The sequence below is a fragment of the Mytilus trossulus genome, chromosome 3 (genome assembly GCF_036588685.1).
Source record: "Mytilus trossulus isolate FHL-02 chromosome 3, PNRI_Mtr1.1.1.hap1, whole genome shotgun sequence".
Taxonomy (NCBI): domain Eukaryota; kingdom Metazoa; phylum Mollusca; class Bivalvia; order Mytilida; family Mytilidae; genus Mytilus; species Mytilus trossulus.
In genome coordinates, this window is record NC_086375.1 from 21,140,121 (window position 1) to 21,154,503 (window position 14,383).

General features: G+C 31.1%; 1 protein-coding gene across 2 annotated transcripts in view; it reads left to right on the forward strand.

Moving 5' to 3' along the window:
- Positions 1–14,383, forward strand: part of LOC134710358 (proteasome activator complex subunit 4-like) — a 70,257-nt gene that overhangs the window by 51,476 nt on the left and 4,398 nt on the right. For both annotated transcript variants that reach the window (XM_063570705.1, XM_063570706.1), the window contains exons 33-45: positions 1,103–1,341; positions 3,114–3,309; positions 5,011–5,175; positions 5,872–5,976; positions 6,972–7,063; positions 7,343–7,474; positions 8,187–8,338; positions 9,074–9,178; positions 9,479–9,555; positions 10,305–10,433; positions 12,027–12,179; positions 12,421–12,495; positions 14,014–14,217. In XM_063570705.1, the coding sequence (XP_063426775.1) occupies positions 1,103–1,341; positions 3,114–3,309; positions 5,011–5,175; positions 5,872–5,976; positions 6,972–7,063; positions 7,343–7,474; positions 8,187–8,338; positions 9,074–9,178; positions 9,479–9,555; positions 10,305–10,433; positions 12,027–12,179; positions 12,421–12,495; positions 14,014–14,217 (1,824 nt within the window). The remainder of the gene's footprint in view (positions 1–1,102; positions 1,342–3,113; positions 3,310–5,010; positions 5,176–5,871; positions 5,977–6,971; positions 7,064–7,342; positions 7,475–8,186; positions 8,339–9,073; positions 9,179–9,478; positions 9,556–10,304; positions 10,434–12,026; positions 12,180–12,420; positions 12,496–14,013; positions 14,218–14,383) is intronic.

Here is a 14,383-nt window from a genome sequence, read left to right on the forward strand (position 1 = left end):
ATTCCATGATCATTCAAATTCAATACTTTGTTGTCCAGTTAAAATTCATTGTTTAATATGATCTTCAAAAAGTATGTGGTTTACCAAGCCTTTAAGTTAAACTAAAAGAACTGCATATATATAGTATAAAGTAAATATGTTGGGGAATATTTACCTGAGCAAAATAATGTAAACACTTGCTTATCCCCCCCCCCCCCTTTTTCTTATGTGAATCTTTAAGCATAATAATTGTAACAATCTTTACCTAAACTTTAAAATGAAACTAAATATGCTTTCCACACTAAATGCTCTAAGAAATAGTATTATTGGAGGAAATTATATGTGATGGCCCTTCCATGTGTTCTGATCTGTTTTCTGGAATACAATGTTGACGTTATAATTTTCTCTAATTGTGCAATATGATACCAATTCAGAGTTTCTAAACACAATTCATAAATATAACAAACCGTGATAGCCACATGCAAACATCTACATACCATAAATATACGTGATAAACGGGAGGTTTCTCTTTCGACTTCGTCCTTTGTTGTTCTTTTTCAAATACAGTAAAGGTACGTGTTTGAATAATGCGCATGGGCAATCTAACTTCCTGTTCAAATCCCGCGAAAATATGAAAGAAAGAAATCGCGATCATTGTTGATAATCAACTATTTTAAATTTCTGTACATGTTATCTTTATGTTCAAATTAAAGATATGTGAAATAAAATTAATAAATTATATTTCTTATTCCCTAGAAATTTAGTATCAAACGACTTACCTCCCCCCTTTTCTCATACCGTCACGGTGACGCAAAACTCAAGTTGAAATAGTGACCAATAGTTAATACTATACTGTTTTGTGAAACCCAAAACTCTTTTTCATTCTTTTCTTTATAAATATATACTTCTACAGTTATGCAGCATATATTGCCTTCTTATAATGATTTTTTTTTATATAGGCCTACTATGAGTAAATAAGTTAACGTTGATTCAATTACTAAAAGACATTTAAAGGACTCCATAATGTCTTCAGCAAGACTACAGCCTTAAATATTATTATCTGTACAATTTTTGTGATTTAAACATTTTCTGTTTTATTATTCTTTTGAATGATTCATTGTAGCTTACCACAGCAGCAGTATCTGCCCTTTTGAAACAGCAGAAAAGGAAACATAAAAAAGTTGTGATAGATCCTCATAAGTTATCTGGTACAGAACGTCCTACAACAAAGTTCTGTCCAGGGGATAGGAAAGACAATAAATGGATATTGTATAATTCTGACGATTTACCAACAACTAAGGAAAAATATGACAAACTGATCTTTATAGAGAAGACACATTGGGGATATTATTCCTGGCCAAAGTAGGTCAAAATTAATACAACATACCTTTATAAGGTATTTACATTTTTACATAATCCTAGTACTTTTATTATATTTATAATAAAATTGAGAATGGAAATGGGGAATGTGTCAAAGAGACAACAACTCGACCATAGAAAAAAACAACAGCAGAAAGTCACTTTTCCTTGGCATCTCGGGTTAGATTCCTGAATTTGGTTTTAACAGTTGAAAGTTTCCTGTAACTAACCCCCAGAGCATTCACCTCATCTGTAATCTTGGCCCACATCTTGTTCTTTGCATCTGCAGTTATGTCAGGGCCAAACTTTCCTCTCAATAAGCCTATCTCCTCCACCACTCTTTTACTGATCAAATTAACTTCCATACTTGTTAAGTTAGTTCCTCTATTTCTTGGTAGTTTCTTGTTGGGGGTTTGTTCTTCAGCCATTGTTAAACAGGAAGTGGTGGAATTTTGGGGAATTATTTGAAAATGATAAATAAATCAGTTGTTAAATTCTTATTCTAATATGACGTCCTTATTACACTTTGTAAACAAAGCCGTGTTCTAATGAGCACAAAAAATATGTTTGACACATGCGCACAGACTTACTGTTTATATTAACGTTATTTCCATTGTTATCCTTTTAAATATTTACATTTAAGCAGCTAACATAAACTTTTATTATATATTTTTATCAAACAACATATATTTGGTCTGCTCGTAGTTTTTAAACATATCAAATATGAAATGTAATATACAGACTCCTTGGGGAGGACACAGGAACAACCAAACATTCTTACGGTATTTTCGTACGCACCTTTAAATATATTGTATTTGTCATATTATAATCGAAATAATTCCTTTATGTCATGCTCTATGCTCCTTTTAACATGGTAGGCATTATATTTGACCACATTTTACACCTGGCTAACGCTCAGTGTAAAATATCGACAAATATAATGCCTACCCATGTTAAAATGAGCAAAGAGCATGACATTAATTAAACAAGTTGTTAGTTAATGCAGTCGTTAAATATTTTTGAACAACATAATTTAACACAGAAATTAACTAACAACAATGTTAAAATTTAACGAGTTGTTAGGCTTAACTAGTCGTTAGCTTAACGACACTTTTGAACAACTGGCCCCAGGTCTTCAATGTAACGAGAAATTCCTAAACTTACTTGAACAGATGAGTGATTTGTGTTTAAGGCTTTTGTCAACACTGTTGGTGTGATTTGTCATATGATCATCTTTGTAAACTTTGCTTAATTTCAGTACATATAAAACAACAAGTTTAATTCACAGTAGAGGTTGGATGTTCTCTTTTGTTACATATATTTGACACTTTCAGTGATGAACTCTAATTCATTTATAGTTTTCAATGTTTTCCTTCAAACCAATTTGCTATACACTTTATGTTACCAGACTGGGAATGATCAGTGAGTTCTGTCAAAGGTGAATCTCATTACTTAGCTATTGAACCTAGAGACATTAAACATGATGTCAATCATTTACTAAAAATGAGTTACTTGTATATCCTCAAAATTCTAACCCAGAAACCAACTGAATGAAATCATAGTTTTTAAATCATTGAAACAAACTTGAATGTTCTCTTTTGAAGCACTATATTGTTTGCCATCCATTTAGAGAAGATGATGATTTATCTGAGATCATTTTACACAAATAACAGACAAAAGGCAAAGTCACAAAAATCCATAATGGTTTCTTACTGATTGCTGCATAGTAAAATGAGTTTTACAGATATGAATTTTCATCTTATTTGTTTCTTCAGAGAAATGGAAGTATATGCCCCTTATGAAGATCAACCAAACATCAGAAGAAGCAGGGGAGAATTACCAGATAATGAAAAACCAATTTATGATGCATTTATGGACCCGGAATTTGTTAAAAAATTTGTGTCTTTCTTGGCATTAGAAGAAAACAAAGGCAAAGACAAATTTAGGCATAAATATTTGACATTGTTTAAGGTAGGTTATAGTTAGGAAAGTACTTTTTAATCAGATTCAAAACTTTAAATCTCTTAGATATCTGCCATTTCAGATCCTTACTTTAGTCTTGAGTATGAAGGCTTTGATTCATCTGAATTTCAAAATATTCTGAAATGGGTAACCATTTTTTCAGGAGAATTCCATTTAGAGAGCTGTGAATTTTATGAGCTAATTCACTAAAGGTTCTTTCATTAATCACTGCATTGCATTTTTTTCCATTAACATAAGAATTGAATTAAGTGCTGTGAGTTAGCTTTTACAAAAATCTTCTCCTCTGAAACTACTGGGCCAAATTAAACCAAACTTGGCCACAATCATTATTGGGGTATCTAGTTTAAAAAAATGTGTGACGTGACCCCGTCAACCAACCAAGATGGCCGCCATGGCTAAAAATAGAACATAGGGGTAAAATGCAGTTTTTGGCTTATAACTCAAAAACCAAAGCATTTAGAGCAAATCTGACATGGGATATAATTGATTATCAGGTCAAGATCTATCTGTTCAGAAATTTTCAGACGAATTGGACAACCCGTTAATGGGTTGCTGCCCCTGAATTTGTAATTTTAAGGAAATTTTGCTGTTTTTGGTAATTTTCTTGAATATTATTATAGATAGAGATAAACTGTAAACAGCAATAATGTTCAGCAAAGAAAGATTTACAAATAAGTCACATGACCGAAATTGTCAGTTGACCCCTTTAGGAGTTATTGCCCTTTATAGTCAATTTTTAACCATTTTTCGTAAATCTTGGTTATCTTTTACAAAAATCTTCTCCTCTGAAACTACTGGGCCAAATTAATCCAAACTTGGCAGCAATCATCTTTAGGATATCTAGTTTTAAAAATGTGTGGCGTGACCCAGTCAACCAACCAAGATGGCCGCTGTGGCTAAAAATAGAACATGGGGGGTAAAATGCAGTTTTTGGCTTATAACTCAAAAACCAATGCATTTAGAGCAAATCTGACGTGGGTTATAATTGTTTTTCAGGTAAAGATCTATCTGCCCTGAAATTTTCAGACGAATCAAAAAAACCTTTGTTGGGTTGCTGCCCATGATTGGTAATTTTAAGGAAATTTTACTGTTTTTGGTTATTATCATGAATATAATTATAGATAGAGATAAACTGTACACAGCAATAATGTTCAGCAAAGTAGGCTTTACAAATAAGTCAACATTACCGAAATGGTCAATTGACCCCCTAAGGAGTTATTGTCCTTTATAGTCAATTTTAAACAATTTTCATAAAATTTATAAATTTTTATTAGCATTTTCCACTGATACTACTGGGCCAAGTTCATTATAGATAGAGATAATTGTAAGCAGCAAGACTGTTTAGTAAAGTAAGATTTACAAACATATCACCATCACCAAAACACAATTTAGTCATGAATCCATCTGCTTCCTTTGTTTAATATTCACATAGACCAAGGTGAGCGACACAGGCTCTTTAGAGCCTCTAGTTTTTTATATTATATCTTACTGTCCAATTTTGGATGGCATTATTTTCCCTTTGAAATAAGGTGCTGCATATTGATGAATAAATCTTTTCACATTATTGAGTTGTTTTTTTAAAACCCATATATACATACATTTAAAAAGAGGAAAAATACCACATGAATATATACATTTAAAAAGAGAAAAAAAAACATTAATTTTAATAACATTTTCCTATTATTACAGGGATTGTTTCGTAACTATGGTGACACATTCTTGGAGAGCTTCAAACCTCATATTGAAAAATTAACTGCTGATTCTAGTCATGATAAACACGATAGTCATCAGAGATGTGGAATGGAGATGCTATCTGGAATTCTCAGGGGTGCTAAACATTGGCCTTATGATATGGTAAAGCACTGCTGTCTTTTAGACATTTTTTTACCATTATGAATATAATGGTTATTGTGTTGTTTAAAACCAAAGCTGTAGTAGAGGCATGGGGATCAATTATTGCACCATTGCATCATCATTCTTGTCACACTTTGCTAATCTGTAACTCATTAATTGAAATAACTTAATAGAATTTTACCAGACTTGCACAGATAATTATACACCGGCTTTTTTAATTTTATATCATTGAATTTTTGGGTTTTTCATACCAAATTATTGTATTTAGAGAGAGCAGGTTGCACTGGTACTTTGCAGACTCACACATTCTATGGACTAGTTGGTATTGATATATTGATAAAAACTATGAGGGAACAAGTGGTCCTGCCAAAGCAGTTTCTACTTTTGATCATATAAAAAATATTAATTATCTGCATTGTGTTTCCTTCTCTTCAAAAAATCTTTATCGTATCAAGCTATATAAAAATAAGTAGATGTAGTTGATTGTCAATGAGATAACTATCCACTGAAGTTAAATTGAAGTGGATGTAAGCAAATTTAGGCAACTGTACAGCCTTTTCAATGAGAAAAATATAGTTGGCTATAAAAGCCCAAAACATAAAAATATGAAACAGTTCAATTGAGAAAAGTAACAGCCTAATTTTTAAGAAAACAATGTGATGAGTCACACATTATTGTATGTTTAATTTATTTCAGAGTGAAGCAATGTGGGAATGGGCACTTCCTGTGATTAGAAAAGCAATGAGTGTAATTACTGTGTCAACTATATCTGACTGGGGTAATTTCTTCTCATCAGTTTCTGTAAGTATTGTCATATGTTGTTGTGTATTTATAATTTAATTTCTTAGGAAAATCACTAATTCATGGAGATGCAAACTAATTTCCTATTTTAAGTGTAGATATTTAAATGTGCCTTGTACATTTGTTTCTGTCAAGGAATCAGGGTAAACATTACCAGTCACGAATATAACAATAACACTATCTTTTATTTGCATCAACCAATGCCCCTAATATCAATGTGTTTAGGTACAGATTGCAAGAAATACAATCAAGATTCTATGTTACTGACTTAATATTAAATTCTTTCAATGTTTATCACTACCTTTGAGATACATAAAATATAGTGCATTATTATAGCATTCTATTTATCCTATCCAGAAATTTATTAATGAATTATATTGTTTTTTATTCAAGTCGCAAAATGATGTTATACCTGTCGAGAAATTACATAAATTGTGCAAGGTGCAGGACTGTAATATCTGTTCTAAAAATATCAATGATGTCATTGTTCAAGTCATCTGTAAAGATTGGAGTTATCTTCCATTGTTCAGAATTGTAGTTGAACTTATGTAATGCAATATTTGATTTTACTTTGCACTGATAAATTTAAGCAATCTTTACCTTCCCTGCTCACAAGCAGTTTGATTTTTCTCAGTTTTCAATCTGTTATGTTATCCAATTTTTCATGGGATTCCTATTTTTGTGGGTAAATGTGAACCTTAAATATAAATTGGTAAAGTTCACAAAATCAATTATCCATCAACATTGTAATTACATTTTTTTATGCCCCATTTATGGGCATTATGTTTTCTGGTCCGTATGTTCGTCCGTCTGTCCTGTTTCAGGTTAAAGTTTTGGTATGATATGATCTTTCTAATTTTAATGCCAAATTAGAGATTTTATCCCATTTTCATGGTCCATTGAACATAGAAAATGATAGTGCGAATGGGGCATCTGTGTACTTATGACACATTCTTGTTTCTCTCTCAATTTGCATATATTTATATTTCTAACAGGAAAGTAGAGATCCAAGGAAGATATATAAGTTTTTTGAGCTGTTGTTAGAGAACCCTCTGAATGGAGAAGGTGGATCATTTGGTGATACAAGGTAATGTTTGTGTTACTGACACTGCAAGTCAAATGACCATAAAGGCATTCTCTGAATTGTTGAAATAAAGCTATTGTTTAAACCATTGTAGAGGAATATCAGTCTTTATGAAAAACTAAGTGAACATGCTTACTTTTCATTATTTTGAAATTAAGTCAATATAACTACTGTGAAATTTACAAACCTGACGAATAACAATGAATCTTCAGTAGTTGAAATTGCCACTTTAAGTCAACATGCCCATTAGATTAAATATGTGTTTATATTTTTTTATTACAGTCGAATGTATGCCTTACAGCAAGCTTTGATCCAACAAGAATGGAGAGTTCCTGACTTACTTCATAGAGTTCTAACATATGTACAGCCTCACTTATCTCATCCATATAAAATTGTCAGGGATAGGATTGGAAGGTAATATTGTCTACTAATTTCCCTATATTAGTCACACATAGGCTGTACCATAGAGATTTCAAAAGTCTATCATATATCTTTGTTTAAAAGATTTCTGTGTTACTGTAAGTTGACTATGGATGTTGTCCTTTCCCTATACCTAATGTTCAACCACATTGTGAAAATATGAATGCCATTGGACCACAATTTAAAAGCTGGTTGTGATAGATTTGATGAGTATGTGATCACTCATGCCTTTAGAGTCTACTTTATAGCTGTCTTATCAGGTTAAATAATCAAATGTCATTGCTATTCTTGTGTATTATACATTTGTACCCTGTTGTTTCAAAACTTTTTAAATGAGTATGCAGGCTTTAGTTTTTATTTTGGTTTTAATTTGGTATGAGATTACTGAAGCTGAAGTATTGACATAAGACAGAAACTAATCCATCACTCTAGCATATTCATACATACTGATTGTTTTTTTAATTAACATACCTCTCCTGCGTTTCACAAGTTTGAAGTTTAAAACAATGCAAGGAAAAGAAATTCTATTTACAGATTTTTTGCATGCAAATTGATGTATTCTTAGAAGCAAGTCATATTTTTCACCAAATTACAGCAAAAAAAGTTCTACATTAAGAAGTGAAACAATTCTTCAATTGGCCTTTCCAAATAGTTATTGCCAGTTTGTAACATATGAAACATAAATACCTTAAATGTATATTTTCAGTATGATATCTGATCTGTTCTTGTTTGACTATAAAGTCAGTTCTTTCTGTGATACTTCTTCACCTAAGAAGAAATCATTCCTAGATATGGTAATACCTCAGCTAGATAGTCTTAAGTTTACTGTCATAGATGAATTGGATACAAATCAAACAGGTATGCTTTAATCAGCTGTTGCAGAATTAATTATAGAACATCAATAAACACTGTGTTTGCTTTTAGTTTGGACTAGAATGTGTATGAATTTAATGTCATAAATAATTACACCATATTCTATTGCTATAAACAATGAAACTTTAAAAAACAATTTTCATAAGTAAGCTATTATTTATATGACTCTCTAGATTAAACCAAGTCGGTGATCATGTCCCCTTTTAGATTCAACATAGTTATATCTGAAAATTTGATCTATTGAAAACATATTTCAGATTTAATCCCTTATCAGCAGCTCAAGGCAAATATTAAATTAATCTTAATTTGAACCAAAATCCATATTTGTAACAATATCTTTCTTTATTCTTTAAACATAGAAAGCTGACATTAAATTAGAACGCTCGCGTTTGTTTTGAAAATGATAATGAAATTGTCAGAACTATATGAAATTGTATGTTAAAAGCAACATAAGAGGTTATGATATTGTCATAATTGTTGACATTTTAGTGGAATTAAAGAATATATTTGGCACCGCAGAGGCAAAATCAAACGTTACAGGAATATTTTGAATAAGAATTAATTCTTGTGGTTTATAAAAAAAGTAAATAGAAAATAAGACAAACTCTTCATAAATATGTGCTCTCTGAAATTTCAATTGCCTGCTTAAAAAAAGAACATTCCTTGTAGTCAATTTAAATACTTATTATTACCAACACACACTTATGTTTATATTTATAGATGATAAAGTAAACCATGTAGATGAGACTAATGGTGAAGAGCCTATGAATGTTGATACTGAAGAAACAGATGAAAGGAAAATAGCCATTAGATTATGTAAAACTAGTAAGTATATTAGAAACCTTTGAACGTTATTGCCTAAAATATGCTTTCTACCAAGATGCCTTTTAGAAAATGATAAGTAAGAATGATAAATGATACAAATTGCATAAGCAAGAATGATAAATGATACACATTGCACTTTGTCCTTTCTTTAAAATATGTTACATTGTGTTTCCTTTATTTACAGTAATGTACAATGTTTGGTTTATTTGAAATTAGGTACACCATGTTTCCATTATTTACAGTAATGTACAAGGTTTCCATTATTTACAGTAATGTACATTGTATTTACTTTATTTACAGTAATGAAATGGTTAACTAATAGTTTAGGAAGAACATTAACTACAGCACCACCAGAAATATTTCCTATTCTTCCTATTGTAAGTACTGCCTTCAATTAAAATACAATAAAAAAAATTCACATCACTCCTCAATCTGATGTCTTTGAAAACACATTATAACTTTGCTGGATCTACTGAAAGATACATTGTACTTGTATAAGCAATTAGAATTATTTCTTGAAATTTTCATCCTGTACTTAAAACATGTTGGCATTGGTTATTTCATATATTGTAAGGAAACTTGGGTATTACATAAATGGATTTGAAATTAAAATAATCTGACATATCAGAATTTTGTACACCAGACCCAAACTTTGTCTAGAAAAGACCCATCAGTAACGCTCAAATCAATACAGTTAAAAATGTCAAATGAAGCATGCAGTTTAAGAGAATTTTGGACTGAAAATTCCTTAAACTTTGACCATATACGACTCAGGTTATCAATTCCTGGGGTAAAAAATTCTTTGAATTATTAATAGTCCAGAGAAAACGACATAATTTTATCATGTTTATTAAGTTATTCTGAAAATCCCAGTTTAAGATCAATTATGATTTAACAAGTAAAAAGGGAATCCTAAAACTAGAACAGGCAATGTACTAAACAGGAGTACCACCTAACAAGAGAATAAAGGAATGAACTTTAAAATTGTCACATTTATTTGTCTTATTTTTTGCGATTTAATGAAGTCTAATGATACTCATCTATTTATAAACAATGTCAGTAACTGAAGAAAACCATATTTTAAATGTTATATGTGACACTGGTTTATCACAATTTATTCTTACAGATGTGCACATTACAAAGTGAAAGTAAAGATGAAGAAATGAAGTCATCTTGTACTTTAAGTCTTGCCTGCTTCTCACAAGCTCTTATTCAACCTGAAGTCATTCCTGTAGCTATTAGTACTATGAGAGAAGTGAGTTTATTGTTCCTTTTATTCACTGGTTTTAAAGTTTGTATCTCAAAATCCATAATAGCTATGTAGAAACTGTAAGCTTAAAAAAAGATTCACTAAAATACCAATATGACCAAAGGCAAGGGGCTGTCCCTTTACTAACTTAAGCATACCTGTCAACCTCTGAAAATGAAAAGTCAGGTCATGACCTGCATTGAGAAAAAAAATCTCAGGTCATAACGCGTACGACATTTTGCGGGCTCAATTGAAGAACAAAAATATGTTTACATATAATTTATATAGTCAATATGTATATGAAACAGTTAGAACATGTATACAAGTTTATTTCAGACTATTGTTATATTCCATAGTAGCAGACTTGGCATTCTTTAAAAGAACTGCACTTGTTTCAGTTCATAGCAATGCAAATGTGTATTCATTTTACAAGAAAGAAGAGCACACAGTGTATCCTTATTAAGATCAGCCCTAAACTCTGTAGCTATTTTCTTTACTAAAGAAAATGCCCTCTCACTGTCTGCATTGCTGTTGTGAAGAAAGATGCCATGCCCTTAGATTCTGCCTGAGATTTTTCCAACTTTGAATGAGTCATTGTTTTAGAATGTCTGACAAGATCATTTCTTGCCCCTGCGCTAACATTGATATGTGAATTACAAAGTGTGCAATAAGCATCATTCTGGCTCCTTTCACTTGGTTTAACCCATTTAAATTCCGATTCCCAACATTTACTGTATGAACATGAATACTTTTTCCTTTTACTTGGTGTGGAACAAGCTGGCCCAGACATGGACCGCTTTCTTTCCGACATAATTTTGAAATGACAAACTATTTTTTAATTTAATTAACTGAATAATACTCACTAAAAAACTAATCTTACCTTGAAAATATCATTACGTAGCTCAGGTAAACAGTCCTACATTTTGGCTTTTGGTTACATTGAAAAAGACCGATAAAACCGAAGGTCGTATTACTTCTAAATACCGGAAACAATTCCGGTCAGAAATCCGGGTGAAACGGGTAATGTTAGAAATTCCTGGGACCCGCCGGGTAAAGAAAAACTCCCGGGTGAGAGGTGAATATAACTGGTGTCACCCGCAAAAAACGGGTGAGTTGACAGGTATGACTTAAGTGATGTTGTGTTTTTTACTAATTTTCAAGTTTGAAACTGTTAACAGCAAAAATTATCAGCATTAGACCAATTGCGAGATATGGTAGTTACTTGAATCAATCATGTGTCAAAATGAAGCCATCGTCACTTCCAACACATGTTAAGAACGGGGAAAATATATTGCACAAAATATTTGAAAAATTATATTTTAACAAATTGGTCACCGTCCTTCAAGTGGTATGGAAATTAAGATTACAAACTTACGGAATATTTTTTTCTAAACTACCCTGCAGAATGATGATTCTGAAAGTTCTTGCATAAATAGAGCAGGAATACAGGCATTTGTAAATTGACACTTTGGCTGCTAAAGTATAAAATCAAATGATTTAACCAGCTATTTGTCCTTGGTTCAATACAACTTTTAAGCTTAAATGTAGAGAATGATAGTAATTTTTCATCGATAATATATTTTCTCTTTTTCTCTCCAGATAATTGGTTTGAAGTCCTGGCATGCAAGAGTAGCTTTACTGGGTTACCTTCAGGTTATGACGTTTAACAACTTCTTCACAGTTCACCAACCATCCATCATAGAAGACATACAGGATATTGTCTTCCATCTTATATGTGATGAACAATTAGAGGTATAATGAGAAATCAATAAAATAAAAAGGAATTGACTTTAAATGAACCAAGCTTACTCAGTCTGTGAAACTGGATAACGAGGCCTAGATTTACTCATAACAATGCCTGAATTCCGATAATTTTACCTAACTTAACCTGTAACCTGTAAACACAATTCTATTCTGAATCCTGCTCTCAGATCTAACATTCGGTTTCCTGATAATTGACAAGCAAATATAATCAGTTTAATTGTTTTTAAAGGTACGGGAGATGGCAGCAGTAACTCTAAGTGGATTATTACATTGTGGATATCTTCAAATGAACAAACATATGGTGGTATGTAGAAGTTATAAACAGTTACAATAATTTATAGCGAACCCTATTGAACCTTTCTATAGATTCACCTGCAAGTTACCTGTCCATTTAAACTTTTGGCAGTTCTATTGTCCCATCTAACAAATACAACAGGTATTGTTCTCTGTATAGTTTATTCACTCAGACCTTTAAATTTCTTCCAAGAGAAATATATCACTCATTGATTAATCTACCTCAGTAGAAAATTTATCTGCTAAATTGATAGAAATTACATGTTTCACATATAAAAAAAATGCCTGTGATTTCGTGTTTATTAAACATTTATAATATTTTTTTCAATATGTTCAAAATAAATAATAACTTAATCATAAACAGTTTGTTTTTAAAATAAAAAGTATTGTTCGTATGAAAATTTGCATTTTTTAGTTTTTGTTTAGTTATAGAATACTTTTAAGAAGGCCTTAATATGTAAACATCAACATTTTTAGTTTTTTTTTATCAATTATTTTTTGGAAATAGGAATAATGTTAATATTTTTTTAGGAATCAACTTTTATTAATGTCTGAATTAGTGTTTACATTCAACAGATTGAAAATATAATACATTCAAACTCATATACAGTTTTTTAAAAGTAGTACACATGTTATTTCCTTCTAATTTAGCAGATAAATTTTCTACTGAGGTAAATTAATCAATGAGTGATATATTTCTCCTAGAAGAAATTTAAAGGTCCTGGTGAATAAACTATACAGAGAACAATACCTGTTGTATTTGTTAGATGGGACAATAGAACTGCCAAAAGTTTAAATGGACAGGTAACTTGCAGGTGAATCTATAGAAAGGTTCAATAGGGTTCGCTATAATAAATTTCAGTTAAAGTCATATGAATGAGTTTCTTGAATTTTGACTGTTTTCGATATTATTAAACCAATGCATGCTTATGAAATAAACTAAGTCTTGTATGCACATTTTATATATTTATTAAGCATCTATTATTTATTATCGACAAACAATATTTCATTCAGTGGTTGTTGATCTCAATATCAGTACATTTATGAAGATAATATACAGGATTATTTGAGAAGAAAAAAATTACAATCCCTTCTTTTAGAGTAAAACTTTAAAGCCATTCTTGTATATAAAACATGTTCAACCTTTTCTAATTTTGAAGTTTCATATGACTTTAAATCTTGGCCTCATTTCCCTCAAATGTTGGTGTTCATTGTATCATGACCTTATGAATTGTTTGGCAACCTAACTTTGTCAATTGTGTGTAGCCAATAATTGTTTATGTTTGCTTTTTTACAATGATGATTAATTAAAACAACGTATAATAGCTACGCTACGTTGAATTGGAAGTCACAAAATACTTAATGCCAAAATAATATTAAAATACTTTCATAAGAAGCTGAAATGGCCTTGTACAGAATGTTACTTTATAGAGAATAGTTCTAATTATTCAATTGCTAAACCTTAAAATTATATTTTCAAATGGAATTTAACATAGTTCTATACTGTTATGCTTCTTTTTTCCAACAGGATCATTTTGAGAGACTGACTCGCATCAAGTTGAAGAAAAGAAGAGTTACAGAAAATATAACCTTGGATGCTTTGATAAAACGTCATGCTGGAGTGTTAGGACTTAGTGCTTTTGTACAAGCTTATCCATATGATGTACCAGAATTCATGCCACAGATATTAATGGACCTAAGTAACCATGTAGATGACCCTCAGCCTATACAGGTCAGTTCTTATCATGTGACTCAGAATTACTTTCATATTTTACACTCAGGCTATTCAAGATGTATTTGGGAGGGTAGGAAGGGAAGTTTAATCATTGAATATTGGTCAAGGGTCTATTACCATTTTGCAAAACAAAATTATTTAAAAAATGGGTCTTGATTGTAGG